Genomic DNA, 27,961 nt, shown 5'->3' with positions numbered 1-27,961 from the left:
GGGTCAGCGATTGGGGGTGCAGATGGGGGCCAGGGCGGGGCTGGAGGTCTGGGACAGTGGGCAGGGCTGGCAGGGTCCCTCCCATGGTCCTCTCCCCCTCCTCCAGTCCCCCCTACCCCCTACTTACCGGCACTGAAGCCCGAGTCCAGCTCCCAGTGTGCCTCAGCACCAGGAAGAGGGTCAACCATAAAGGTGCACTGGCTGCTACCAGAGCAGCTCTGTGGAGGACCCAGCCTCTGGTTGCCTCAGGGCATGGTCCAGGACTCTACCCTGCCCTGCTTTTTTCCGCTGCGGTTTTCTTTGACTCCTGGATATCCAAGGGTCTAATTTTGCCCCATGCTGAACGTTTTCTCATTCCCGCACATGCCTCTTGCAGCATCTCTAAGTGCTTATAGATGCTAAAAGACACATGTGCATGCTCATCTGCACATGCCCAGTAAGTCTTCAGGGCATGTAGACAGCTGGAAGGTATAAACCAACAAAGGTGAATGGAAATTATTTACTGCACTGGGGTAATGGGAGGAAATTAAAAAGGGAAAATTCAGACTATAAGGGAAAATCATTGTGATAGTAAGATGTACTGTATTAATTTGCTGAAGGAAAGATTAAAAATTGTAATCCTTGGTACATTTAAAAGCAATATGAATCAAATATTTAAAAATATATTGAGCTGACCAAGGCTGCATTGTCAGTCTGCTTATTCTGCTTTTTTTCCCCCGTTTCGTCTATAAAGCTCCAAATGTTTGAGACAGTTTACCCCAGTTCTGCAGTGTTTTATTTATTACTTTGCCTCCTGTTTTATTTTTTTGGCTTGAGTAAAGATCAGTACTTAAGTTATTCTCTGTAGTAAGTCTGCATATTGCAAATTCTCCACTTTGTTTATGGAATCTTCACTGAACAATCAACATGTCTCATGCACAGTACTAAATAATTTGGTTGACTAGGTAAAATATTGCCCCTTTATTTGCTGTGATATGTGCCTCATTGTACCCAAAGGTGTTAATTAAGAATTCAGTTGAGCAGATATTCAAGTTGGCTACCAGTAGTGCAAATGACTAGCCCTTAAAATAGTTACAAATTTTAATGTCAAATAGTAATCTTTCTTTGTGACATGTACTGGCTTCAAGGTGCAAAACAATTCTAAACTTATTTTACATGTATAACCAATTTAATAGTATAGTAGTGATTATTTTTTTTAATGTAAGGTAACTTTAAAAAGAATGCAGTTGTTTTGATTTTGGTGTTTTTGCGTTTTGCTGCCTCCACCCCTCTCCTCTGCCCTCCACTCCAGTTAAACATGATGTCTTGACTGTTTATTGATCAAAGAAGGCTACTACAACAAATTTTAGTCTCATTTTCATAATCCAAGAAGAGATCATTCGTTAATGTAGTCAGAGAGGCATACAAAGTTTTATTGTACTCGGTCATTCAGTTATGAGCAAACTAATTTGAATGGATTTGTTACTCAGTCTGAACAGGTTATACGTAAATTTGAATAAGGATAACTGGCTACTCCAATCATAAAAAAATTATGGAGCTGTTATACAGACATACATTTAATTTTTTTTATTTTTTCATTTTAATCTTAGTTTATCGACTGGATTCTTAATATAATGGAAAGTCCTAAAGAAGCACTGTCGGATTCTTCCAGAGACTTATTAAAAGGTACTGTATATATAGGTTTTTGTTCATACACGTCTTTCAACACAGGGCGGGGGAAAAGTCAATAGCTTTATTAAAGACACGTTATGTAGCTACGCTGTACACGTGTTTATGGGAGCACTACATATTGGCTCTAAAATAATCTCTACAGGCAAAGAAGTATTCTCTCAAAATCCTTTTTAGATTTTTTGATTCTTAATTTTATCTGTGACACCCATCATGCTACTGAAAATTCAAAAGCTATCAACGTGCAGATAAGGTTACAAATGTGTATCAGCGATTTGATACATGTTCCTTTTAAAGACAGTTAACATTAAAAATGCAACACAGTAGTGGGAGCATCTACACATTTAATTAATGCACTTTAGGTGGTAATGCACATTAAATCTGGTACCTCTGGGCATTTTTACACATGCAAGCGCCACAGCAATGTGTGCTTTGAAAAGCACCTGGCACTGTGACGCTTGTGGTTTTATAAGCAGCAACATGCACATAAGCACTGAGAAAATAGTGACGGCGTGCTTTTGAACTAAAACACATCGGAGGAGCACACTACCACCATTTTCTGTGCACTGATGCGCGTTTCACCATGTATACAACTGCACGTGATACAGCGCTATTTGCCTCAGCTTGCATTCAGAGCAAACTTGATTAATCGAGTCTGCTCCAAAGTGACAGATTCCAGCTTGTTCTGGGGCAAAAAAATGTGTATAAATGCCCTTTGTCAGGAAATACTAGAAGAATGTGCATTAGCCTGTTTTAATGTGCATTAGCTAAAGAGCACATGTTTTGTATGATGCTTTAGTGCACATAAAATAGGCTAATGTGCACTAAGGTACACATGTAGATGCGCCCAAGTGTGTAACTGAAAACCCCTCAAGCATTAGACTAGAATATGCTGACCACTGGTTGTGCTAAAGTCAATGTTCCAATCAGTTAATTTGACCTTTCAGCTTTCTTGGTGAATTCAAAACCACTTAACCCTGAGGATACTGGCTTATACTCAAATGAAATCTCTTAAATTAGGCATTTTTCTGGAGCACTTCTGTTACAGTATTCCATAAATCCTTTAACAGCCAAGCCTATAGTGTCTATGAACAAGTTGGGTTTTGTGAGGAACAAATTATAACAGGCCTACTGTATCTTGGAAAAAGCTACATATGCTTTCTTAATCTTTTCATTGGTCTCATACAGCCTGTCTTCTCTCAGCTCGGTCTGTAGCAGTTGCACCTCAGCATTTCAAAAATGCCTTCCTCATTATTAATCTCTGAAAATAAATTAAGAATAAGAACATCAGAAGCAATGCAAAATTGTCCTGGGGAACTTCTTGTACTGAATGCCTTGATTAAGATAAAGCTGCTAGTCAAATTGCAGTTGGGTGTCATTTTACCCAGACACTAAGTTCATACAAAAATAAAAGGAAAAAAATATGATCTGCCTAGTAATTTAGGGTTATTCCTCAAAGGATGAATCCTTCAAAAACTATTAACGAGCCAGTAAATGTCACTGAGGAAGTGAAGGCTCATATTCAATATTTGCCTAAAGTCTGTCATCTTCCCCCTCCCCCATCATAAGGCGTGTGGATTTGCTTACAGGTCACTCTGCACTGCATTCAGACTTTCTCCCCTTCAGTTGCTAGTTCTCTTGTTCTGTTTGCTAACCACTGCCCCTCCATCTCCCTTGTGGTGTTCTCTCAAACCTCAGGATGATTTAGTGTTAGCTGACCCAGCTCTTACCTGCCAGTGTTAAACCAGAAACTTGGGTAATCTGGTAGTGGCTTGTGTTGGAGCACATGCTTAGGATTTATGCAGAGAAAGGTTTCAGTTACCAGGCAGGTAGGACAGATAAATATTTGGTCCAAGTTAGGGTCCAATTCAGGCCCATTCCTCAAATGTTGGCTTTCTGGTACTTAGAATCCCTGGTAAGAACGCTAAGCATTACCCCTGAACTAACACCTGAAAAGAACCAGTAAAAAGAATATATGACCAGATAAAATTGACACAACTGTGATTTTAAGTCATGAATACTATCTCATTTCTTCATAATCATGTGATTCGTCTTTGTTTTCTCAGCTACACTTCTGGCTTTGAGGTTTCTTCCAGAATTCAAAAAGAAAGCAGTGTGGACTAAGGCTTATGGTTGGTAGCCACAACAAAGCAACCTCCATCTTATCTAATGAAGAGAACCATTAATACTGAGAGCATTCTGAGAAGTGTTGAAACATCATGAAAACTAATTCCAAAGAGGTTTCTTACCATGAAGTTTTATGGATTCCCTTCCCACCCCAGTTTTAGGCAAAAATAATTTCATTTTGCATGTCAGTAGACCAGCTTCTGCTATGCACTGTCTTGCATTGGCCCGGGGATCCATTTTGGACTGTGGATTGCAAATGAATTATAATCTTGAATTTTGGAGGTGCTTTAAATGACATAATGAAAGCTGTGGAAGGTGGAGAGCATCTCTCTGTAATGAGTGGAAAATGCGTATGAACAGTTGCAAAAATTAAAAACAAATATTGCAAAGTTGTGGGCATTTTGAATGCTGCATTCATTGCATATACACTCCTAAGTAAAACATGCACATTGTTTTTTGGAAGGCAGAATGTAGGGAAAAAGCTTTTTCCAGAGTCATGGCTGATTGTGTGACATCATTATAAGCGCTTCTGGAAACAGAGATTACTGGAAGTGTGGTATTTTAGGAGGCAGCCTCTATGAGATGATAGGAACTTCCTAGTGCTGCAGGGCAGTAGCAAGGCTAGGCTCCATACCCTTTTATATAAGTTCCTGTGAATAATAAAGTGTTATTTCCAAACCACAAGCTTCACTGTTGGCAGTGGGGAGGGGGTGTGGCAAGTGCCAACCATGGGTCGGCAACCACCCACAGGCACCACTGGCAGCATTGACAGTGGCCAGGGGCGATCAGGCACTGCTGGTGGCAGAGTGGTGAGCGATGACCACCCGCAGGCCCCACCAAAAGAGGTGTTTTGTAGGGGGTGTACCACCACGCATAGGGGGTGCACGTGCACCCGCATGCACCCCCTACGCATAACCCCTGATCCCAGGCACCCATTGCCCGGGCAATAAGGTGTGATAGGATCTAATGCTTGATACCACAATCACGCCTCCTGCCATGCCACACAATTGTATGGATTGTGCATCAGATCCCATTGTGCTTCTATGTACATGTCTGGCAAGGGCCTTAAAAACATCACAGCTGCATAAATACTAACAGTATCCTAGTAATGATAGTTATTTTTGTAACAACTCTGAGAGTCAGTGATTCAATGCAAGATCTGGGCATTATTATCACTGTGCAGCTGATTATTAGAATCATACTGTGCACTGTTTAAATGCAAAGGCAAAATTGTGAAGTGCTCAATGGTGCAGGGTTCCCTAGCAACATACAGATCTACTTCATCTTAGAGAAAGCAATGTTATATTTTAGGTGGACATTAATCCAGGTCATTTTGCATATAATACTGATTTGCCCTCTCAGCAGTTATTTTCCAGGAATCAATCTGGTAAATGAAAAGGTACAGAAGTATTTGAAGTGTTTGTTGGTGCAGGAGAGGAAGTTGACTTTGAGATATTTGACGCACTAGGCTGAGGAACTCATCAAACTACACCAAAACTGCTACATGAGCAGATATAAAACAGCATGCATCACAGTAACTAAATAAGGAGAAATAACTAAAAAAACAAGTTCGGATTGTTTATTTTCATCTTTTTTAAATGTCTTTTCTACACAGTATACACATGCGCACACGTATATATCCATCTATGCAGATCACAATAGATGTGCTATCTATACACATGTTTAAAAAAGTGTCAGAGAAATCCAGTAGTTAAATGATTTCCTTATGAATAAATGAGATCCTGTAAGCACATCACACTTTGAGATTTACAGCTTCTCCTGAACTACCTTCATGCCAAACACTGCAACTGCTGCCACCTCCTTCCAGAATCTGCAGTGCTATGTGCTTCATCCAAAAGATGTTGCAGGAAAGGTCTGTAATAGTGTGGTGTGACTGTTTTCTGCAGTGTCTGAAGTAAAGCACTCCTTCTCTGGCTTAATATGAGTATTATAGAGCCCCTTTAAGTAGTCCAGGCTTTTAACACAGTATAACAGCCAGTATGTGGGGAGGGATACTACTCTTAATTTTATTTTTTAACTTGGCTTTGCTGAATAATAAACATCCTAATGTCGACTCTTTCATTTCCCCAGCCAGCGTGTCTTAATTGTAAACAGTTTTGTGACAGACAAACATTTCAAAACTACCAACAATAAAAAAAAAAAAAAAAAAAAATGTGTCTCAGATTAGAACAATTAATGGCGGTTTTGGTCACAAGTAGTTTTTCTTTTTTGCTTCCTTTTCTCAGGCTGGAACCCCAACCAGTTTCTTTGTTATACCTCATTTGCCAAACTGTCAGCAGCACTGTGTGAGCCTCAGTTGTATGTCCGGCCTGACTCCCTAGGGAGTGTTTTCAAAATGTGCTTGAATTTCTAAATCCCTTCCGCTTATTTTTCAAAATACTGCATCAATTTAACAATGCTGTTTCACAGCTGCATATAATAACACTGAATATTTGCTATTTAATCTTCCTAAATACTTCATCAAGGAAAAGCTGTTTCTGGTGAAACATCAAACGTGAATGAAATGAAAAATGAAAACATATTTGACATTGCAGTTGCCATAGAGCTACTAAGCTCAGAACTAAAATTTTGTCTGAAGACAAATATATACCAAAGTTGCAAATTTTAGGAGGTTAGGTAGGGAAGAGAATTTTCACAGCAGTAACTTTTCAATTCACTCTTTACTCTCTCACTTTTTTCTGTCATTTATTCCTAGTCCAGTGGAGGTGGTAAATGGGATGGGTCAGCCCAGAGCTATTTCTGTGTAGTAAGAAAAATATATTCCTCATATACCCCATCCCCGCATGGGCTGTCTAACATGAAATAAAAGTACAGGTTTCCCTCACCAACCACAGTTTTGAGTATCTATGCTTCAGAGAAGGGGGAGGTACAGTCTGAAAAAAAAAAAACCCACAGTCTTCCTGGCTCTGCTCATGCCTCCCACTCTTCCTCCTCCATAACCATGGGAACTTTCAGGAACCTAACCCCCATGGCTGGCCAGGGAAACCTGTACAAACAACATACTAGTGTCACTGTACTTCTTAACAGTACAGAATATGTGCTGTTGCTAATGCAGGAACCAAATATTAGCATGAAAGAAGTTTGTGTTGGGTGATTTTTGTGCATGTAACCTATTGTTTTGTAGTTGAAAAGAGTCTGGGCCTGAATGACTACTCTTTTAAAAATAATAATCTTATTCAGAGGGTAGTGCTTCCATTTTGAGCTGTCTTCAAAGGACCTTCTTTTCAGAAAGATCTAAGCAGCCTAAGTGGTATAATTAATGGTATTTCAAGTTGTATAAAGTTGTTAGTTGCTTTTGAAATGTTGATCTAGATTATTTGCACATGATATGTAAGCAAATGCCGATTCTAGAGTGTTGAGGTTTTTTTATAATTTGTCATTACCAGCTACCACACTGGCTTAGCTCCTTTTCTTTTTGATGCTGCTGACTCCTAAATGAGCTTTCCTTTCTGAGTACAGATACTTGATGATAAAGTACGTACCTAAATCAAAACAGAAAATGGTGTAAGCACAGAGATGTAGTCCAGAGTCCCAGCATTCACCTAGAAACAACAGTGGTGGATTGGAACTGAACTTGCTAAACTTAATGGAATGAGACCCAAATGGTTCTTTGGGCCTCATCTCACTGAACTCAGAGAAGCAAAGCTTTACAGGTATGATTCTTAACTACCTTGGGTGCCTTGAGATCCTTTTAGGAGTGCTACACATTGTTGGTACTGGTAGATATGCAAATATGATTCACAATATAAACCCTGAGTTTTCAAATGGGAATCCCTAGTGTTAAACATATTCTGACTTGTTCTGAGTTCTTGCAACAGAATAGCTCTATTATTTTTCTTTAGTGAAAAAAGAGCAACAATTACAAGCTGGCATTTTCCAAGGGTGTCTGCTGAGAGCTGCTTTGAGTCTATAAATGTTGAGAGCCGTTGATTTACAGCATCAAGCTTTGTATTTCTTTTGCTAAGCATGCTGAATTTGTTATATGAGTCTCAGTATCTGTCATCTTGGTATGTGTCAGGCCCTAACATCTTGGGTTAATAGCCTAATTGACCACACCTGCCTGGGGGCTCGGACTGGCAGCCCTACCCCAGCTAATGGCTAGCTACTGTCTGGGTCTCCTAATTGACTGCTGGGGAGAGCAGCCTCCCCATTTAATTCTACCTATGGTTGCAGGCTGCTGGTTAGCCAACAGTTCCTCTGAAGGTCTGCTTTGGCAAGTCTCTCATCCTGTGCTTCCTGCTTTCTAGACCTGAGTGGCTCTGTACCAGCACTCTTGCTTTTTGGATGTCTCCATTGATCTGGTAACTCACCCTGTGACTCTTGAGCCTTGACTCAGCCTGCGACTCTGACTGTGTCCTCAAATTTCCCCTTGGATCTGGTAACGTGCTTCTGAACCTTAACTTGCCCTGTGTTTTGATCTTGGCCTCTAGATTTCTCCCCTTGGATCTGGTAACTTGGTTCCTAACACCTGTCCCTAGGTTCAGCCTGCCTTTTGGACTTCACCCCTGTCTCTGGCCCTCCTCTGATGGCCTAACCACTAGGCCAGACTGCCTTATGGCCCGGTCCTTGCAGTAAGTAAAAACCAGCCAGTTAGTCCAGAAAACCTGCTTTGCCCAAAAAAGTGACTCTTCAGATTTGGGGTTTTGGTTAGGCAAATTCAACAGGAGGAGCCGGCTGTAAAGTTAGACTTAGATCCAGATTCTTTTAAAGTTTGACTCTATCCAGATTTAAGGTCCTTGATCAACAATAAACATGGGTGGGGGAATAGGCTAAAAAGTTTAAATTTAGCTACAAACGCCTCTAGGTTTGGAGGGTGGTTCTGGTGGGATGTCGTACCTCATTTGGTAAAGCAAATGCTGAATCTAATGCCCGCTGATAAAAATCCTACTGGCATCATCTGGTAGCAGAATCAAGCCCTGACTTAAGCCTACCTCTTGAATTCCTATCTGTCATGACAAGCTAGGTAGAATGCATTACATTTTAGATCCACCTTATTTTTTCTTTTTAATACTATTTTCACTCAATACATCCATCTCTCAAGAATCCGACTTCATTCACTTCTGAGTGTGCTACTGGAATTCAATTGAAATTAAAAGCAAAATGAACTGCCCTCTAATATATTGCTGTTAATACCAGAAGTACCTCAGAGAAGGGCATAGTTCATAATTAATGGTAGTTTTATGTCTGTGTCCATACACTTGCCAGTTTCAGCATAATGGCATGAAGATCCTGGTCCAAGGAAATGAAGAACTTACCTATAAACAGCATTACCAGGTACATTTTCAGTACGTAGGGGAAGTAGATCGAAAAGGCGAAGGGAAATGGTAATTTGGTGGAGTAAGTGCCGAAAGATTCAAAGTAAGGCAGTGATACGCAGATGGCAAATGCTGTAAAATAATGTTTTGATATATCTTTTAATTGGGGTTATGGCAAAAGGCTTCATGTACATGAGGGCCCATCTCTCTACTGTCTTGACTTAGGTAATTAATATATATTAAAATGGCACACTTGGGTTGCATGCATGCCTTTACAGCTGAATTCAGTTTCATACATAATTTAATGTTAAAGTTACTTTGATAACTAAGATTAACAAATACTTGCTGTCAACAGCTCTATACCAATGAGTTCAGCCACTGGTACAGCTACAAACCCATAGTTACAAGTAGGGTTGTTCTGCAGTCTGCACAGGTATAGCTTACTGTGGTATGGAACAGGGATTAGATGTGCCTGTGCAAATAATTTTATTTCTCAATAGAAGGGGTTACCTCAAGGTGTTCAGCGTTAAACAGCTTCATGAACAGTAGGATAGTTTCAACATCTCTGTAATTCTCAGTGTGGAAATGACATTCTTTGTGGCTTGTATTATTACTTGTTAAGTTTTCAAGGGGAAAGAGAATCCCAGAAGATACCAAAAAGCCAGAGACCCAAATGAGAGAGAGGTGAAAAGATTACAGATAAGAATGAAGGAATAGTATATTTATTTCTACATGGGAAACGCATGTAGCCTAAAAATACAGCAAACAGAATAAGCAAGGTCTTTTGCACAAGCTTCTTAAAACAAGTAATTTCTTCTGTTCCCACTCCCACCTTTTTACCTTTAGCCATAATGGACAAGGGATATAAAGGAATCCATAGAGTGTAGTTGAGCCATGTCAAAGGTGGGTAGTATATTCCTGTTATTGATAACATACTGTATGTATATCTGGAATGAGGGAGAAAAAAAGATGTGGGAAATGTTCATTTTTGAATTTCAGATCAGATGGGAATGAAAAAAATATAGTTGGTCTAATGAATAGTTAAATATAGTTGGTCTAATAAAGGATACCAACCTAAGAAATCCTTGCTTCCCTTTACAAGAAAATCATCTTACTGAGAAATCTGAGGATTTGAAGAACATTTTCTGTCTAGTTTTTCAGCTGCTTAGCCAGAAAACTGGGATCAGAGGAAAGTAGGGCAGGAAGGGATTTGCTCAAGGCAAGATCATCTCTGACTAAACAATCCCAGCCATGTCTTTGTTTAATCTGCTCTTGAAAATTTCCCAGCATGGAGATTCCATAACCTCTCTAGGCAATCTGTTCTAATACTTAACCACCTTCATAGTAAGGAAGTTCTTCCTAATTTCCAACCTAAATTGCCTCTGCTGCAGTTTGAAGCCATTGCTCCTTGTCTTGTCTCCTATGGCCACAGAAAATAGTCTATAATAGTCCTCTTTATATTGGCCCTTCATGTATTTGAAAACTGTTTTTAAATTCCTCCTCAGTCTTCTCTTCTTCAAACTAGAAGATACAGACTAGGGATACATGTTAAAGGAAAACATAATCTATTTTGTCTAGTTTTAGATTTGTGTCAGAAGACAGATGTACAGCCTCATGGAAAGTTAATATTAGAAACCTTAGTATGCAGTAGCGACCATGTGCAACAAAGCAACAATAAGTATATTTTGTAATATATGTCTTGTCCCTAAGGTTCTTGAAACATAGATTCATTTTCCTATGTGTTTTCACGCTGTTTTTTTGGCAAACGGGCTACAGATATATCTGAGTGTTTAGTGGGAGTCTTACACACGCAGCTAACACCAGAATATTGCATTTGATATTAAAGATACAGAAGTATAAATGTAAAAATTGACAAATCATTATTGAAGAAGGCCAAAGGTGGCTTACTCTTGCCATGCCTAATAGTATTTGTAATAGTATCAGTAAAATGGCTTCCCCTATCACAGGAGGAAGGGCATTCTATTGCTCAGTCTGTGCACCCATTCATCCCGTTTAATTTTTTCTTGCTGTAAGTATAAGAACAGGATTTGGTCATGCTGAAAAAAAACAAACTGGAAAGATATTTATATACTAATACAAGACTTTTGATAGTTGTCTGAGTGGAACTCTTGCTGCTTTGTCATAGGGATCTCTTATCCAGAGGCAAATGGCAATTAGCAATCTGATTTTATTTGGACAGTGTTATTTCAGTAAATGTGGTCCAACTTTACTGCTCAGTCAATATCCCCAAGTGCAGCTGCTTCACAAGAATCCAGGATGTTGTGCTAGTGTCTATGAGAATTTGTTTTTTAGATTTCTGAGGTGGTCTAGTTCTTGCCAGCTAGTTTGACCTGGAGAGCACAATAATTTTCTAGGGAGTTGAGAGACTGGTTTGATCGCATTTTTGGTTAGAGGAGTGGTCAACATGCTCTCCTGCTATAGATTTCTGAATAAGAAAGTTTAAGATACCATTAGCCAGGACTGTTTCTGGCAGATGGCATACCACTAAGCAAATTTCCTGGAGTGCCCCTTTCCTTCCTCCCATTTTCCCTCCCCACATTAACATTTTGTGAAATCCTGGGTGGTTCCCAGGCTGTAGATGCGGACTTTAATAGATTATGAATGCTTGCATGCTGTATGTTCTTTCCATACCTACCCTCCAGAACCCTGGATATTAATCCGGATATTCTTTAAGTATACTTGTAAAAAAACTAAAAAGGGTTGTAGTATGTTAGGGTCTAGACTCCCTGTTCATGCATCTACATACTTAGAACATTTTTAGTAGTTAGATGCGTTGGCTATCTAGGTATGTGCAGAATTCCACTGCTAAGTATCACTAACCACAATACTCAGAAAATTTCAAGTCACTCAAGAGTGTATCAAGAACAGGTTGTTAGCAAGTGGAATAGAATCCTTTTTCTGGTTTAACACCACCACCATTTTACTAGTGTAATTCTCCCACACTTGGATCTATAGCTTAAATCTACCAGGGGTATGGCACAAACTAGCTGTACCACAAATCACCGGACCCAGAATATGGAGCAGAATATCTAAGCATTGACAAACAAGGAACTGGATTTTTTTAATACTCTGGCTTTCTTGGCAGCTCAGACTGATTCAGCTCTTCAAGATAACATTAGTATTCCCCTCCACTGGAAAACAGAAAAATAATGAAAAATGTAACAAAAAATATTTAAAAATTTATTTTTATATGTTTTGTCTCCAGTGAAATTGGTTGTGTTTACAAACTATTTGAGGGGATATCTTTTCCTTACGGAGCAAGTATTTTTAGACAATACACAACTACTCCTTAAAGCACATTTTTATTATTAATGTATCATATTCCTGGATCTGGTCTTAGTCCTGGATCTTTTGAGCAAATGGAAGATACTATTCCTCTTAAAACTCTGATGGTTACTTTTTACACGGCTATGTTAAGATCTTATCTTCCAAAGTCCAAGTTATGGTGTATTCTAATACTATTTGTTACTTTGCCTTACTATAGTGTATTTGGATACTGTTTGTTTGTCTGAGGTCTGAACTGCTCCGCAGTAAACAGGAAAGCAAATACAGGAAACTCTCCCCCTTTGCAGCAGCCTACCTACCTAGAACTCAAGGAATTCCTTCCCATGGAGAACCCCAGATCTACATCTGGGTTAGTTGACCGTGCACGCACAATATTGTACAATATTGTACCTTTTTATCACTGACACTTGTCTTCCCTTTTTTGCTCTAGCAACACGGAGCAGTTTCATTGGGTGTAATATTTACTTTCATAGCTCTAAAATTTTCAGAGAACGTAGGGGGAAAGGGAATTATAAATAAAAACAAATCCATCTAGCAGCTGAACAAAAATTTTCTTTTCGCACTTCTTCCAACTGCCTCACTAATGTTGACCCTTACTGCCAGGTCCACTGAATAAAAATGAATGTATTTTAAATAGTGGGACTAACACAGTACATGCAGGCTAAAGTTCATCCCTGTGCAGAGGGCCAGCAGAAGAGCTATGTATTGTAAATGTGCTGCTAATCTCATATCTCTGCTCTGCCAAATTAAGTGAATTTGAGTGTCACTTAAGCAAAGTATAGCCCTTCAGCTGGCCTTTTGTAGGGTATTTTTTTCAATCAGGGCAAAAAAGGAGTTGGGTGGGGTCTTCTAAAGCACAAGTCAAACAAAATGAGTTGGAAGAGAAGAAAAATATAAAGTTATGATTTGTAAGCAACTAGCAACTGTCAGTTTAAGTGCTGTATCTCTCTCAGGTGTATGCCTTACTTAACATAAAATGTCAAATCATTGGGGCAAGAACTCTCAGCTATAGAAAAAGAACTTTCTAATTGATACAGAATAATTGAAACCTTAATAATGAAAGACCTAAAGTTGCTGAGTTACTGTACTGTAAGTCCTGCACTTTAATTAGATATAAAGAAATGATTATGCTCTTAAATATGACTGCAGTAGTTGTATATATCAGTTTTGGGAAATGCCTTTCTTCTAAAAACACCTGCAGTTTTTTTTTTATTTTATTCTATCCTTTGAAACAGAAATTTTAATACACAGATTTATAATTAAAACATGGTGGCTTTCTTTCTGCCTAACAGATAATGCCAGTTATTGTAGAAATTACTGAGTATAGCTTATCAACTCCAGACTTTTATGTCAAATTTCTGCTGGTCAAAATGAAATCAGAGGGCATGCATTGTGTTGGGATATTTCCAACTGACAGAACTGCTTACTTTACTTCTGTGAAGTTACTATGTCTTCTTACCTGACCACATCTAATATGGTCCAAAGGAAAAATAACGCACACACAATGTATTTCCCTTGAACTTCTTCCTGACTGGTGATCACAACAAATAAAATGATGATTCTCTCCATTATCTGAAAAGACAAAAAAAAAGATACTTTAACTGGTACTCTGTTTTTATGGGCAGTTAATGTGTGCTTTCCTGCTTTGTACCATGGGCCTTTCAAAGCATTAGTATCAGCAGTATGTGTCTTTAGTAGTTGTGGAATCTTCCCAAAATCGAGGTTATGCCACTTGGATATATACTTGCATTGAAAATATTATGAGTAAAGAGCCAGGTATCCAGCTGGCATTGATCAATATATCTCCATTGAGTTTAGATCAACTGTGGATTGACCAATAGTGCCATTGCTAACACCCACTCTTCCATTACCTCACAGGCATTTAAATTATTTTGTGGCTGCAGTATCAAACCGCTGTGAAGTCATGAAACAAAAACTAAACAACTAGCATATGCATTTTGGTACTGTTCTCTGTTACTGGGTTCCCCCACCCAAACTTGATATGAAATTGACCACACAGTGAGTCGGTAGAGCAGTTTTGCTTTGTCATGGTTAGAAGTTTCTGTGTGGAACTTTTTGGTCACATTTTTTACCATCTCATTGTTCTGCTGCATCTGTCAGATAAAGCAAAATAGAAAAAAGCATACACAACAGCATATTGTTTGGCATACTGATGCAAGAGGAGATTTCTTATAACCTTTGTCATATAGAAACAGAGACTCGCCCTCCCCAAGGGAACCCAGTTCCACATCTTGAAAATCATTAGGTGCCACAAACAGAAAAATAAGTTATTCCATTTTTATCCTCTATGACATGATTGTGAGTTTAATCTTTTCTTACTCTGCCATGTTCTTCTGTTCTGTTCTGTTCTGTTCTACCCTTAACATCAGATGCATTTCCTAAGTGAGTAGGATACTGAAAGAAATGCAGTTTGTGGCCGGGTGTAATCAAGTCTGGTGAGAAAGAAGCCACTGAAATGTTTTAATTTATGGATCGAGTCTGGGCAATGAAATGGAAGAACTGAAGCTACTAGTGCAGGATGTGAAACAGGATAGTAATGGGATAGCAGAAACAGTGGATTAGCAGTTGTGATTAGAACATGGCTATCAAGAGGTATCAGGAAAGATATAAAGACAGGGAAAAGTGATGTGGTCATGTTGCACATTAATGGTGTGATAGATTCTAAAGATATATGTAGAGGTAACATAGATAAAATAATATCACTTTTTAGAAGGTTAAAAGAGGTTCTACTAGAGTAGTTCAGTGAGTCTGTTAGGTACCCACAGGATCAAGTTTGAGTATGGATAGAAACCGGAGCCAACCGGCCCCACACAACCGGGGTGTGGGGCCCAGGGCAACTCAACCCTTAACACTGTACAGGGCTGTGGTACCCCCACAAAGGGGGGTGTCTCTGTGCTTCTTCTGCAATGCGGGGCTGAACCCCCAGTTCCAGGCAGGCCCTGTGGGAGGGTCTATGGCTACTCCACTCTGCTGCGTGGAGCCTCCCCAAAGCGCGGGGCCTGGGGCAGTCACCTCGATTCGCCGTACCCTGGGGATGGCTCTGATAGAGACTTCTGTAATATTAGAAAAATATACATTACAGGGCATTATGTGATCATGAGAGATTTTAACTTGCCACATACTGTTTGGAGACCAAATGCTGCTAATAACAGTAGGGCCCAGATATTCCTGGATATGAGCACTAACAGATTTATTCATCAAATAGTCACTGAACCAAGAAGAGATGATGTTACTAAGGATTCCTTTTTCATAAGTAATATAGGGACCTTATGAAAGATCTAATCCAAGAAAATAATCTTGGGTTGAAAGATCATAAATTGATTCAGTTTCATGTAAATGGAAAGTAAATAGCAATAGGTTCTAAGATTCTCCATGTCAAAAGGGCAAGTAGTTTGAAACAGCTGATATGCTAAGGGAGCTGGTTACTGAATACAACTAGATTGAAAAGTTCACGGACTGAATATGAAGGAGGCTTGGAATTTCTTTAAGGGCTTTTCTACTTGGGGAAGTTTGTTTATGGTAAGCAAAGATGTAAATTTACATCACATTAACTGCTCTACACAAGTTGTATGTGTGGATTAACTTGTGTGGACAGTTAGGTGCATGAAAAGTATCCATATGAGGAGTTAGTGTAGCATAGTTTGTGTGCTATGAATACCCTAGGGTACTGAACACAAGATCCCCACGCAGACAAGGCCCAAGCCAGAAGGGCAAAAACTGTAATTTTCCTCCTTTTGGCAGGATACAAATCTTGTAAGGAAGGGTTCTTGTTCTAACTGAATGAATCACCTCAGAAAAGACATCAGGAATAAACAGAGAATCTACAAGTAATGGGAAAAAATGTTGAAATATTGGTCAGTGAGGAAAGCTGTCTTGAACACCAAGATTTATATAGATAAAGTGAAAATTACCACAAGTAGAGTTGAATTGCAAAGGAAGTTAAAGCAAATAGTAATAGGTTTTCTAGTCCATATAAATTATAATAATAAGGAAAGAAAGAGTTAGACCACTATGCAGTGAGAAGAGGGTAGAGATGAAAGATAATTTAGATATAGCCCAAAACCTAAATAGATGTTTTACTTAAGTATTCAGGCACGATTCTAATAAACATTGGAACAAAGACAGAAAGTTTAACTGGAATGAAGATACAGAAATAAAAATTACCCCAAGTGAGGTGGAAGCTATGTAATACATTCAAGTCAGGGGTAGGTATTTTCTATCTATTTTCTGTCCTGAGAACTAGCTCATGAAATCATCATCCTTATATCCAGGAATATATATAAATCTATCAGGTTGTGGATGAGGAGTGAACATGGTTCTTCTGTTTCAGAAAAGGAAACAAGTGCTCCTGGCATCTACAGGTCCATTAGTCTGATGTAATATGCCAGGCATCAAAACAAATTTTGATTAAAAGAATAATTAAATGATATGAAAACAAACTGAAAATGGAATTAAAAGTCAAGGTAGCTTGTGCAAAACTAACTTGATCCTTTCTGTGATAATTGATTTTCTAGAAAAAATTAATGTGCAAGATCTTAACTATCTAGATTTCCATAAGGCATTTAATACAGCATCAGATGGTAGATTTTTAGTGAAGAGCTAAAGATATTGTGTCAATATTAAGATATTCTGTAAGAGATTATTCTTGATAATAGAGCAAAAATTGAAAGGTAGGAAGGACCTGACCTGAGAAAAGATGACAATGGGTAGTGTTGAAAGAAGAAATATGAGAGTGAAGGGAGATTACTAGTATATAAAACCCAAGGATAGGTCTTGCAACCAGTCTTATATAATATTATCACTAATAACCTTGGTACAAAAGGCAGAAATGCACTGATGAATTCTGCTGATGGTTCCAAGCTGGGAAACCCTCTCAATGTAGAGTAGGGTTGCAGTCTCGTACAGGAACAAATGGATGACTATAAGGAGCCGTGGAACAGAACTGCAATGAAATTTAATATTGCTATACAAAGGGAAAGACTATGCAGTTCAGGACTAATAACAGAACTTCTGCTATAAGCTGTGAACTCATTTGGCATTGGGTAATGACTAAGGAAGAGAGTTCTGGTTGCACATTTTGATTGCAGGATGACCAGGGTGATTAAGCCTGTAAAAAGGATGGGCGACCCCTGAATGCATCAAATAAGCTATTTTCAGTAGAAAGAGGGATGTGTTAATGCCATTGTATGAGGCGTTGGTGAGACTGCCTGTGAAATACTGCATACAATACTCATCACCCATATCCAGGAAAGATGAATCGAAATGGGAATGGAGCAGAGAAGGGCTACCAGAATGGTCAAGAGAATGAAGTCTGTCTTACAAGAGCAGATTAAAAGGACTTGGTTTATTTAGTCTAGCAAAAAAATGATGCTGAAAAGGGATATGACTAGTCTCAATAAATACATCTAGGAGGTTAAGGAGCTCTTTGTTGTTCAGGAACAAATTGGCATAAGCTAACCATGAATAAATATCCTCTGGAAACTAGAAACTCTGACTATTCAAAAAGAGTACTGGTAGTTCTGAAACAGCCTTCAAATAGGAGTAGTGAGGACTAAAAACAAGAAAACTACTTTTAAGATTGTTTAATTTGTCAGTGAAAGGGATTATGTGGTATGGTTGTTTGCATTTGCAGGGAACTGTTCTTGACCCAAGAAGTTTCTTCAGTTCCCATTTGCCTGTTAAGATGTGATCTTACCAGTGAACAAAGCTTAAAAAGGGCAAACAGTCCACTCATAAGTAAATAAGCTAAAAGAGACCCTTTCTTCCACAAGCCGCATTTAAGTCAGTTCAGTTCTATGCAGGCTTAGTTCAGTTCTATGCACAGAGCAGTTCAAAGGATTGGTGTATTAATAAATGGAGGAACAAATATGTGGTATTTCCTTATAGAAAAAGTGCATTTACAGTGTCTTTTATGTATATATTGAGGGTAAGTGAGTGTGCTTAATTTTTCTTATCAAACAATTCCTAAATTGTTCTGTCTTTTCCTGCAATTACTATCTTAAATATTTTTTCTCTTATACTGTGGTATTTTTTTCAAAACTAAATGTCTACCATAACCCTTGTATGTTCATTGCCATAGAAAGGGAAAAGGAAGCATTTGTAGTAATTTCACAAAATGTAAATAGGATGTTTTCATTTTTCTTTCATCCTTGTTCAGCGTGCTAAGGACTTCCTTTCTCTCCTCTTCCCCCCACAAATCTAGCCAATACTGTAGAGGAGTTCAGATATCCACAGCACAACTTGAGTGAGAGAAAAAAAGATAAGATTTATTTTAGGACAAAATAGATAGTTTAGGAAGGTAGGTAGTAGGACCAGCACTCCCCTTCAGTCGCCTCATATCAGAAATCCAGTAGAGTAAGTTAAATTTCCCTTCCCTCTCTCTCTGGGGTAGGGAGTGAATTCCTGTGCCATTCCACAGTCCTCAACAGTCGTAAGATATTTAGCCTTTTGCTTCCAACCATGCTGCTAAAGCTCTGTTATTTTAGTAATTGCACCCTTCCTTTTTGGCTCTGACAAAGTGACCTTGCCCCTTCCTTTTAAATCCGTTTCAAAACGCAGCTGCAAAATTCATCTGCCTTCCTTATTGCTTCACCCACATTTCTCTCTAACCTCACCTGCTTTGCATTCCTCTATTGAATTCCCAATTTTCCAGTACATCAAACACAAATTACTTAGTTTGGCTGCTAAGGTACTTTGCAATTTATGTCTCAACCTCTTTAGTCTCAGTCTGTTGTGGAATAGAGCCACCCACCCCAACCCCTGTTCCATGAGTTAAGGCAAGACCTCCTTCGGAAAATTTTCCCACAGACAACTTTGTGCTTTCTCCTCTGCCACACCTCACATATAAGAGTAGTTTCAAGTAAATATTGAAATACACAGATCATGACTCTGGAGCCCCAACAGAAGCTTTTCAGTTATCAGCTGTGTGTTCATAGAAAATGTTATCAAAGGGGCTTTTTATTGAAATCTTTGTTTATAGCTGCATGTCTGATAACTGTGTGTGTGTGTGTGTGTGTGTTTATTTTCAGTTGTTTGGAACTAATTTATACCAGGGAAGCTTACCATAACTTGTAGGGATGTGTGTTTTTAATACTGACTTTTCATGTGACCCCTGGACCTAGTTAGTAGAGAAACACTTAGTCCTACATTATCCTCCAGCTTTCTCCTTGAAGGTACCTGTGCTCTGATGCTACAAAACATTCTGCTTTGGTCACATAACAGGCATTCTGCTTGTTGCCTGTAATCATTTTGACTGTTTTTTTTTTTTGTATTCCCCCATTTTGTAATATCCACCTGTTGTCTTATTTTAAGTTATCAGCTCTTTGGGACCAGCACGCTGTGTATGTTTATACAGTACCGTGATGGAAGCTTATAAAAAATGCTCAATTCAGTGAGTACAGGTGATAGGCACAAGGTTTGCACAGCCACACGCACGATACTGCATCTCTCTGGACCTCTAGTTAGAAGTTCCATGACTTCCACCCAACCTAGTTTCATGGTTTATCCACAACAGCTGTAGTGTCATAGAATTAACTCTTTAGGCTGGCCCTCCTCTTCTGGTTTTCCACAAGTCAGGTTTAGAATGATTTACTGTATTAATACTAGAGCATGTGTTAGTTCAGGCAAGACTGACTTCTGTGTAATGAAACGGGCTTAGACTTAACAGGTTGGTATAGTCTCCAGAAGACGTGAATTTGCCACACAATGCATTGGACTTCTTTGCATGCGAGTGAGTTGGTTTAGTAAGATTGTGTACTATCAGTTCAAAAAAGTAACTGTGCTCTTTATTAATTACTGCATTTGACATCATGGTTGGGAAGCAATGTGTATGGGGGAGGGGGGAAAAGTCCTGTTTCTGATGCTGATTTCGAAAGGGAAACATTGTCACATGTACAGTACCTCATTTAACCAAAAGGGGTTATCCAAAATGATAAAAAACACAACTGAATACTCCTGGGTTTTTCACCTTTGCGCCATAATTAGTAGCACCAGTTTCATTGATATTCAGATATTAAGGAACAGAAGGTGAGCAGTTAAGTTAAACTCAGTTTTTGATGTTCCAGTTCATTCAGAAGACAACCAAAAATTCTAAGTTGACCCCATACCAAAAAACACAAATGATCTAGGATTAATAAAGGGTTTAATCTGTCTGTAACGCTTTTACTCAAGTGTGCATGTGCTGCCGAGATAGGTTTACCATACGTCTGGGTTTCCCCAGATGAGTTCCTGCTCTTTTTGAGCCCTCTGATCACCATCCGGATGTTTTTTTTTAAATCTGCCAAAATGTCCAGGATTTCCCTTTTGCTTTGGGGGTGGGAGCAGGGGGAGGGCAATTGGAGGCAGCAGGGAACACACATGGACCTGCTTGCAGCTCTGGAGGTGCACAGAGACCTATGCAGTGCTAACTGCCGCCTCGAATCGCCTCCCCCTGCTCCCATCCCTGGAGCACAGCAAAATCCGGGACGTTTGGTCAGGGCAGGGGGAATGGGGGCTGCAGCTGCGACTGGGCAGGGCAAGGGGAAGGGTTGCCTGCCCCTCCAGAGGGGGAAAGGGGCAGGGAGGCAGTGGGGAACTCCGTGGCCGGGCTGACGGCACAGGTGCCCATGCCTGGAGGGGCTGAGCAGCCAGGAGCCACTGCCTGGGGTGGGAGGAAGGAGCAGGGAAGCAAGAGAGGGGACCTGTCCAGGCTGCCTGTAGGGCACTGCAACCCTATACCAGGGCAGGGGTGCCACAAGCCTGTGCTGTGGTCAAACATGCTCTGCCACCTGCATGAATCAGAGCCACTGTGCTCTGACCTGGTCAGGACGGGGACAGCTGGGGCCTCTCTGGCAGGGCAGGGGGCTGTGGGGCAGGAGTAAGGGGCACTGGGAGGGGGTGGGGGACTGCAGATTGGGAAGGCAGGGGGCACTGGCAGTGCCAGGGGACTGTGGGTCAGGAGTGGGTTGGGAGTGAGGGGCACCATCATGTCCCAGGGGGGCAGGGTACTGCAGTTTGGTGGGTGAGGGGCACTGGCAGGGCTGCGGTCAGTGGGTTCGGAATGAGAGGCAGGAGCAGGGTCGGTGGGGGCTGTGCCTTGGGAGTGTGGGGCACCAGGGTGGGAGTGGGAGACTGTGGGCTGGGAATGCAGGGGGCACTGGCGGTGCCAGGGGGCTGTGCGTCAGGAGTGAGGGGCACCAGCAAGGATGGCGGGCAGGGGGTGTGGGTCAGGAGTGAGGGGCACTATCATGGCCTGGGGGGCAGGGCACTGCAGTTTGGTGAGTGAGGGGCACTGGTAGCGCTGGGGTCAGTGCGTTGGGTGTGAGGGGCAGCAGCAAAGCTGGGGGAGCGCTGTGGCTTGGTAGTGAGGGTTAACAGAATGGGCAGGGGCAGGGCCACTCTTTGGGGCTGGTCATGTAAGCACTCCTTTGAAATCTGTCATTCATGATGGGCAATTGGCTAGTTTAATTGAATTTTTTTGTTCAGCTAGAGCCCATGGTATCTCTCTTTTGCTGGCTCTCTCTCTGACACCACACACACACACACACACACACCATGCATATTATTTTCTCAAAACCTTCAGGCACATGCTGTAGATTGATATGTGGCAGTGTGATGGTATTAACTCTTTTGGGGTTCTAGCCCATGGAACCCTTACATCAAGAAATAAAAACCTCTGCTCTTCTCCCCCTTTCTGTCCCTGAATTAGGTCCTCCTGTCATCCTTCATTTGTATTCCCCTTCATGAGTGCCAGTAAATTTTTGTCTGCTGGAGTTCAACGGGCTCATCGTGAAGCTGAAGTTGATTCCATATTCCTGGTTCTTTATTCCCACCTCATAGGCTCACCCTAGTTGTGGGCTTCTCATAGCCACTGTGCTTCATTTCAGTGGCTTTTCCTTCTCATCTGTGACTGGATACAGGCTGCCTCTCTACTGCTGTTTCTTGCTTTCAGAATAGTTAGACCAGCAGATCTTGCCAGACCTGTTCAGGGCTGTTGCAGTGTGGGTGCTGTAGCAGCAGCCAAGTAAGTGCCCCATGCACCTCGACCATGAAGGACTGTAGCCTGAGTGCCTGCTCTTGCCTGCATTAGGGGTATCTAATAAAGAGCCCCTGCTTGTGTCACAGTCATTCCTGGTCAAGCCCAATATGGTTCTCCCAGAAACAGAGGCACGTGGGACAGTTCCAGTTCCACTATGCACTCTGTTTCTGGGAGATGCTATGCAGGGTCAGACTGGGAGAGTCTATGATAAGAGAAGGTGCATCTACTTGCTGTAGACTTCTTAGAGAACTCTAATACAGGAGGAGTGCAGGGCGTTTGTGTCTGATGGCAGTGGTACCCCAGGTTAAGAGCCAGATGCAGGCTGAGGCAACACTATAGTGGTTTTCAACCAGAGTGCCACCGAATTAAAAGAAGTTGAGGCAGGGGGAGGCCTGATTTCAAACAGGTTGAGAAACACTGGGTTAGGCACTGATGGCAGGCAGAGCTGAGAAGCATTACTCTGATTTAAATAAATGGGATTTATACTTAGTGTCCAGGAGAAAAATGAGCTGAATTTGAATTCTGAGGGTGAGTCGGTCAATAATATCACCCAGTTGCTCGCCATCTTCCATGCATTTTCCTCTACTGGTCTGTTTGGCAATAAGGTGTTCCATTTTCTATTATTCATTGGGGAGGGGGTTCTGACATTCTGGTAATGCACACACACTTGCTTATACAAGGTAAGAAAGTGTTAGTTGCTAAAAATTAATGTAGGTGGTAACTTCTTCCAGGTTAGTATAGATTTATTACCAATTGTTGCTAAAGCCTGCGTGACATATCGGAACGAAACGGACATTGTATAGTTTGACTTACTTGTAAAAACCTTGGGAAAAAACGATTTTCTTCAATGCCAACTAGAATGTGCAGGAGTTCTAACGCAGACAACGACTGGCACAGGCGCATAACAAGTCCTATGGAATAGAATGTATCGGCCAAAGAATCTACAACCAGAAGGGAGAAATAGAAACAGAGTGTCATTTAAATAAACTCAATGGCAGTTTCTTAGGTCTTTTACTTATTTCCAAGCCTAATATATCACCATGGGAGAATTCAGGAAACAAAGTCCACACACCAACAATTTTCTAATGTGATGGGCAGACAACAAATAGTACCAATAATATCAAGTTAAAAGGGTGAGGAGTTACTGCATGTCACTGACTTCTCTGAAACTGTCTGCTCTTCTGCTAAAGTAAATGGAAGCTAACTCGGACAGCTAAATTCTGTTAACTTAGCCTCTAAATGAAATGGGGCTAAGTTAGCAGAATTTAGCTCGCATTTACCACAGCATACCGGTACACATACCAAACAGGTAGCTAACAGACTAACTAAGGCACAGTAAATTTGTCTTCCTCCATTTATATTTAGTATGATTTGTCCATACACCAGGCAGAGTGAGGTGAGCACAGCAAATATTCCTAGGGTATAGGACATACAGGAATACAAGTCATAAGCTCTGAACAAGTCTGGGCAAAAGATAGATATTTAACATAAGAGAGTTTCTGTTCTTGTTTTATATCTATAGCCTTCTGATGGTTCATAAAATATGTTGTCTAGACTACTTGTTTGACCTATAAACTACTGCATTTGTAGCTCAACCATCTCCCTCCACTTCTAAATGTACAAATCAATTGCTTTCTAGCCTATGCTTTGACTCCAGTTAACACCCTAATTTGCTAATTTTTTTTTAAGATTATAGCTAAAGGCCCTCCACAAAGATATGTAGGCATTTAACTCCCATTGATTTCAGTGGTAGCTAATAGACTGGAGTTACCTTTGTAGATCTGAACCTAAATCAAATCAAACACTTATGAATATGAAGGTTCCTCAATAGAAAGCACAGAATATTGAGGATTCCTCCAAAGAAAATGCAACAGAATTCTTGCAGCTGTGTGACTACCAGGACTGATGTGAGAAATCTAGAGGCTTGGTACTTCCTATTCGAGACCTGCCCCCCCGATTCCATTTTAGAAACAGGAAACATCTTGGGGGCCTAGTACAACTGTAACCTGATTCCTCATCTCATTGGCCCTGAATATCACAAACATATTGATGTTGCTTTTTCCAGCCTACCCAGTGCTTATACATACTGGAAGAAAAACTGATCAGAAATAATAGCTACCTGACATCATAGGAATATACATCTATTTAGAGATAGTTAAATTGGTGAATAGATTTTGCCGTGATGTGTAGTTTATCAGAATTATTTTATTTTAGAGTCCCTAAAGAAGTGAAAGAGTTGTACCTTTCCCAAATGACAGGAACCTGATGATCATATTTGTAAATATCCAGGAATGCCCACAGAACTGGATTAAATAATAGATGAAGAGATATGTGTTCATTCTTCAGCTGTGAAGGTAAGAAAAGGGGAATGAACAAGTAAATACAGAATGTGTTATTTTGTACAGTATTAGAACTGTTTGTCCCATAGTGAATCTACACCCTTTCAGATTGTTTTCCATTGCCTGGAAAAAAAAGCTGCAACAACAACAAAAAATAAAACTAACTGTGTATCTCAGCTAAGAGTCAGAATATTGGTCCTTTTACTAATGGACTTAGACCTGACCATGGTGACTCATATATTGATTCACTGAAACTTGTTATCATTAGGAATTAAACTAGAAAGCCTGTAAAAGCTCTTGTTGGTTTACAATGCATTATCCTAGCAGACTACCAGGGTCATGTCATTCTAGTGTTCCACTCCCTGGGCTGTGTGCCCATTAAGTATGGTGTCTGGTTCAAACTCTCTGCTTTGATATACATGGGATTGACCCTGGGAGATCTCTTCCGCCATCATCATTGTGACCTCCCCCTACAGTTATATATTCGCTGGAAACATGTAAATGAGAGGGCCATGTGGATGGGAAACAGAAGTTTCGTAACAGCTGAACCTGAATCGTAAAATTTGCTCCTGTCGGAGAGAAGATTGACCCACAGATAACTCCTCACTCAGAATTAAGTTCACAGCTTGTCTCTCTTGCCTTGGCTTTCCCTTAGACCTGTCTTTACCTCCTGTGCTCGTGCACTAAGCAAGCTATTTTTCCTAAGGTGAGATTAGTGAATGAAGAAACTTACAAGTAAAAGCAGAAAATGAACAATATTGAACTAATGTTTGTGCCCTCAGTTAATAATCTGTGCCTGGGTCTGTATATTATAACCAACAGGAAAGTTATAAATATTTGGAGGGATTCTGGCAAGATCCTCCAGTACTATGTCACAGTCACTACATTTTAATGATACATAATGTGTGGCCTTTGTGCTGTGTTTATATCACTGTATCACATGTTTTCCTCTCTCTAGTACAAATAAATGAAATTTGCAGGATTAGTTTCACTGGTCCTCAGTACTTTTCCGAAATATTTTTTCAAAATGTATGGGACTCTTTCCGATCCCTCCCAGCAACCAGGTAGCTAGATAGTGTTGGCTACAAAGCTGGTGAGCTCTTATATACCATCAGACACATCAGGTAAGCAATAACCAAGAGGATGCATATAAATACTAACTACATGGGTAGTGATTGGCTTATATGCGTGTCATGTTTCTTTACCACTCATCCCTGTGAGCCTTATAAAGGTGTTAGGGATTATGTTGGAATCGAAATGGATATTGCATGTTAGGGAACATCTGCCTCACACTAAATTAAATGAGTTTATAATTATTTAAATGAAAAGCCTGAATGTCATCCTGCACAGAAGGGACCAGGTTGGACTCCATGGCTTTCATGCTGTAAGCCAAGAGTGGCTGACAGCACCGTATATAAGTGGCTCTAGATCTTTCCATCATTCTGTATGGGCTGTTGGGCTAAACAAAAGTTAGCTTTCTGCTCCAAAAGGAGTCTCATCCAGCCCTCTTCACACAGAGAGGAAATCCTTACCTTATGGGGCCTTGAAGCAACTGGAGAAATCAGTAGAGCATGAGAGATTAGTTCAGTTTATTTAATTACATTTAAATGTCATTGTTTTCTTAAATGTTCATTGGAGAGAAGCTGCTAACAGGGAGCAGCAAGTTAGTTCTTTTGGCTCTTATGGGACACTCCTTTCCATTGGAGATTCCTATCTAGGAAAGGCAGGAGCAGCTCTACTTTTAAATTTTTGAGATGCAAAAGAAATATTTGGAAGTTAATCTGTCACACTGTACACACACAAACATTCTGTTGTCATCTGTTTCTTGCTAATGAGCCAGTGTCAAAGGGGGGTGGCTTTTATTACACTTCCTGCTTCTGCTGGCTCCCAGCAAGCATCTGCCCCCAGTTGTGCTGTACTGCCTAATCTGACAGCATTCTTGGCGACTGAGCAAGTTCTATGAAATAAAGCAGAGGACCGGAAGTCTGGAAATAGATACTCTGCCTCTGCCTCATTGTGTGATATCAGACATCTTTCTTAGCCCCTCAATGTCTTAATTTCCTCACCTCAAAAAAAAAACCATGCTTCTCCATTTCAAGAGGTGCTGCACAATAATATTTCGGAGTTCTTGTTAAGTGCTTTAAGATCTATGGAAGAAAAATATTTAAGAAGCATTGTCTTTGTCAAAACTGTCTGTGAGGGGAGAGACAGTAATTTGTATCGCTACAAACAAATGCAACGTGAAGTTTGACATTAGGCAGTTTAATGCTGTTTTTTTGTTTGTTTGTTTTTATAGATAATGATTTATCCACAGATGATTTTTTTGTTTTTTGTTTTTTTGTTTGTTGATGATTTACTTGCAAGTGATAAATTGTGTATAAACACACTGAACATTTATGGTGTTGTGACCGACTGGTATATCACAGCTTGTTTAGGAGGAAAACTCTCCTCTTTCATGCTAGCCCTTTGCTATGTAAACCTGAGAGGCTGGGTTTAGATATTGATTACCTTTATTTTCCCTATCTTCTCCTAAAGTTACACTCGTTGATATACTTGGACATCTATATTATCATTGTATTTATAAGCCTTGATAGTGTCCTCTTCAGGCTTCTGTCAGTTATAATAACAGACAGTATAAAAGGGCACAGAGGCAATAGCAGGCTAAGAAATGGGTAGGCATGGTAGATGAAGAACACAAACTAAACCCGTAGTTAGGTCCTCCTCCAGGAGAGTCTCCTATAACAGCCAAGAGAATGACATGCTGCTCTTGTTAACTGCTCTAAAGTTTCACACCCCTTTCCACTAGACATTTGCCACCTAAAACAATAGTAATACGATGAAGCAACCTCTTCGTCAGTGAAACCAGTGAGAGATGTTCCTTTTTTTTTTTTATGTAAGAAGCGGTTAGAAAAACCCCTCTGCTGATACTGTTTCCTTTTAAGTCATCTTGGTCTGTGCTCCTAGCACCAGTAACCAACTTTACAGTTCAGTAGAAGAGAGACCATCACAAAAACATATTCTTTGTGTGTGTTTATATATGCCTCCCCCTTGACCTTCCTTTCTGTTTTGCATATGAATGATCTGGGTTGCTGGATTTACCTTTGCTCGAGAGAGTTGTTGTTGTAGACACCAGTTGTTACTGCTGCTGCTGCTGTGGCTTCTCTTTCCTTCCCCTTCTCTCTTCACTGTTTGCAAAGAGATTACCCCTC

General features: G+C 40.3%; 2 protein-coding genes across 6 annotated transcripts in view; one reads left to right on the top strand and one right to left on the bottom strand.

The window, feature by feature from the left end:
• The window catches only part of FOCAD (focadhesin), a 256,908-nt gene extending 252,721 nt beyond the window's left edge, over window positions 1-4,187 (top strand). For all 4 annotated transcript variants that reach the window (XM_019554782.1, XM_019554785.1, XM_019554783.1 and 1 more), the window contains 2 exons: window positions 1,590-1,665; window positions 3,735-4,187. In XM_019554782.1, the coding sequence (XP_019410327.1) occupies window positions 1,590-1,665; window positions 3,735-3,808 (150 nt within the window). In that variant the 3' untranslated portion in view covers window positions 3,809-4,187. The remainder of the gene's footprint in view (window positions 1-1,589; window positions 1,666-3,734) is intronic.
• Window positions 3,979-27,961, bottom strand: HACD4 (3-hydroxyacyl-CoA dehydratase 4). 2 transcript variants are annotated; one of them, XR_002104638.1, is made up of 7 exons: window positions 27,852-27,961; window positions 24,656-24,759; window positions 23,227-23,354; window positions 13,837-13,949; window positions 9,912-10,018; window positions 7,923-9,203; window positions 3,979-7,889 (listed from the first exon to the last, which is right to left on the bottom strand). XR_002104638.1 is itself a non-coding variant. In XM_019554786.1 (7 exons), the coding sequence occupies exons 2-7, from the start codon at window positions 24,750-24,752 to the stop codon at window positions 7,216-7,218; spliced, it is 660 nt and encodes a 219-aa protein (XP_019410331.1). In that variant the 5' UTR covers window positions 24,753-24,759; window positions 27,852-27,961; the 3' UTR covers window positions 5,360-7,215. The 2 variants fall into 2 exon arrangements, 1 of the variants encoding a protein (XP_019410331.1); XM_019554786.1 differs by having other exon boundaries at window positions 5,360-7,298; window positions 9,072-9,203.

This window comes from Crocodylus porosus, unplaced genomic scaffold, assembly GCF_001723895.1.
Source record: "Crocodylus porosus isolate Cpor-Errol unplaced genomic scaffold, CroPor_comp1, whole genome shotgun sequence".
Lineage (NCBI taxonomy): Eukaryota > Metazoa > Chordata > Crocodylia > Crocodylidae > Crocodylus > Crocodylus porosus.
This window is presented reverse-complemented; position numbering and strand designations above follow the sequence as displayed.

Bases quoted from the DNA above. Each gene is read 5' to 3' on its own strand.
- HACD4 (XM_019554786.1), bottom strand. From the start codon at position 24,752: ATGAACACATATCTCTTCATCTATTATTTAATCCAGTTCTGTGGGCAT. The intron at 23,355-24,655 runs GTACAACTCTTT...TTCTGGTTGTAG, and splicing joins GTTCCTGTCATTTGGGAAAG to ATTCTTTGGCCGATACATTC. The intron at 9,204-9,911 runs GTAAAAAGGTGG...ATTATTTTACAG, and splicing joins CTTGTCCATTATGGCTAAAG to CATTTGCCATCTGCGTATCA.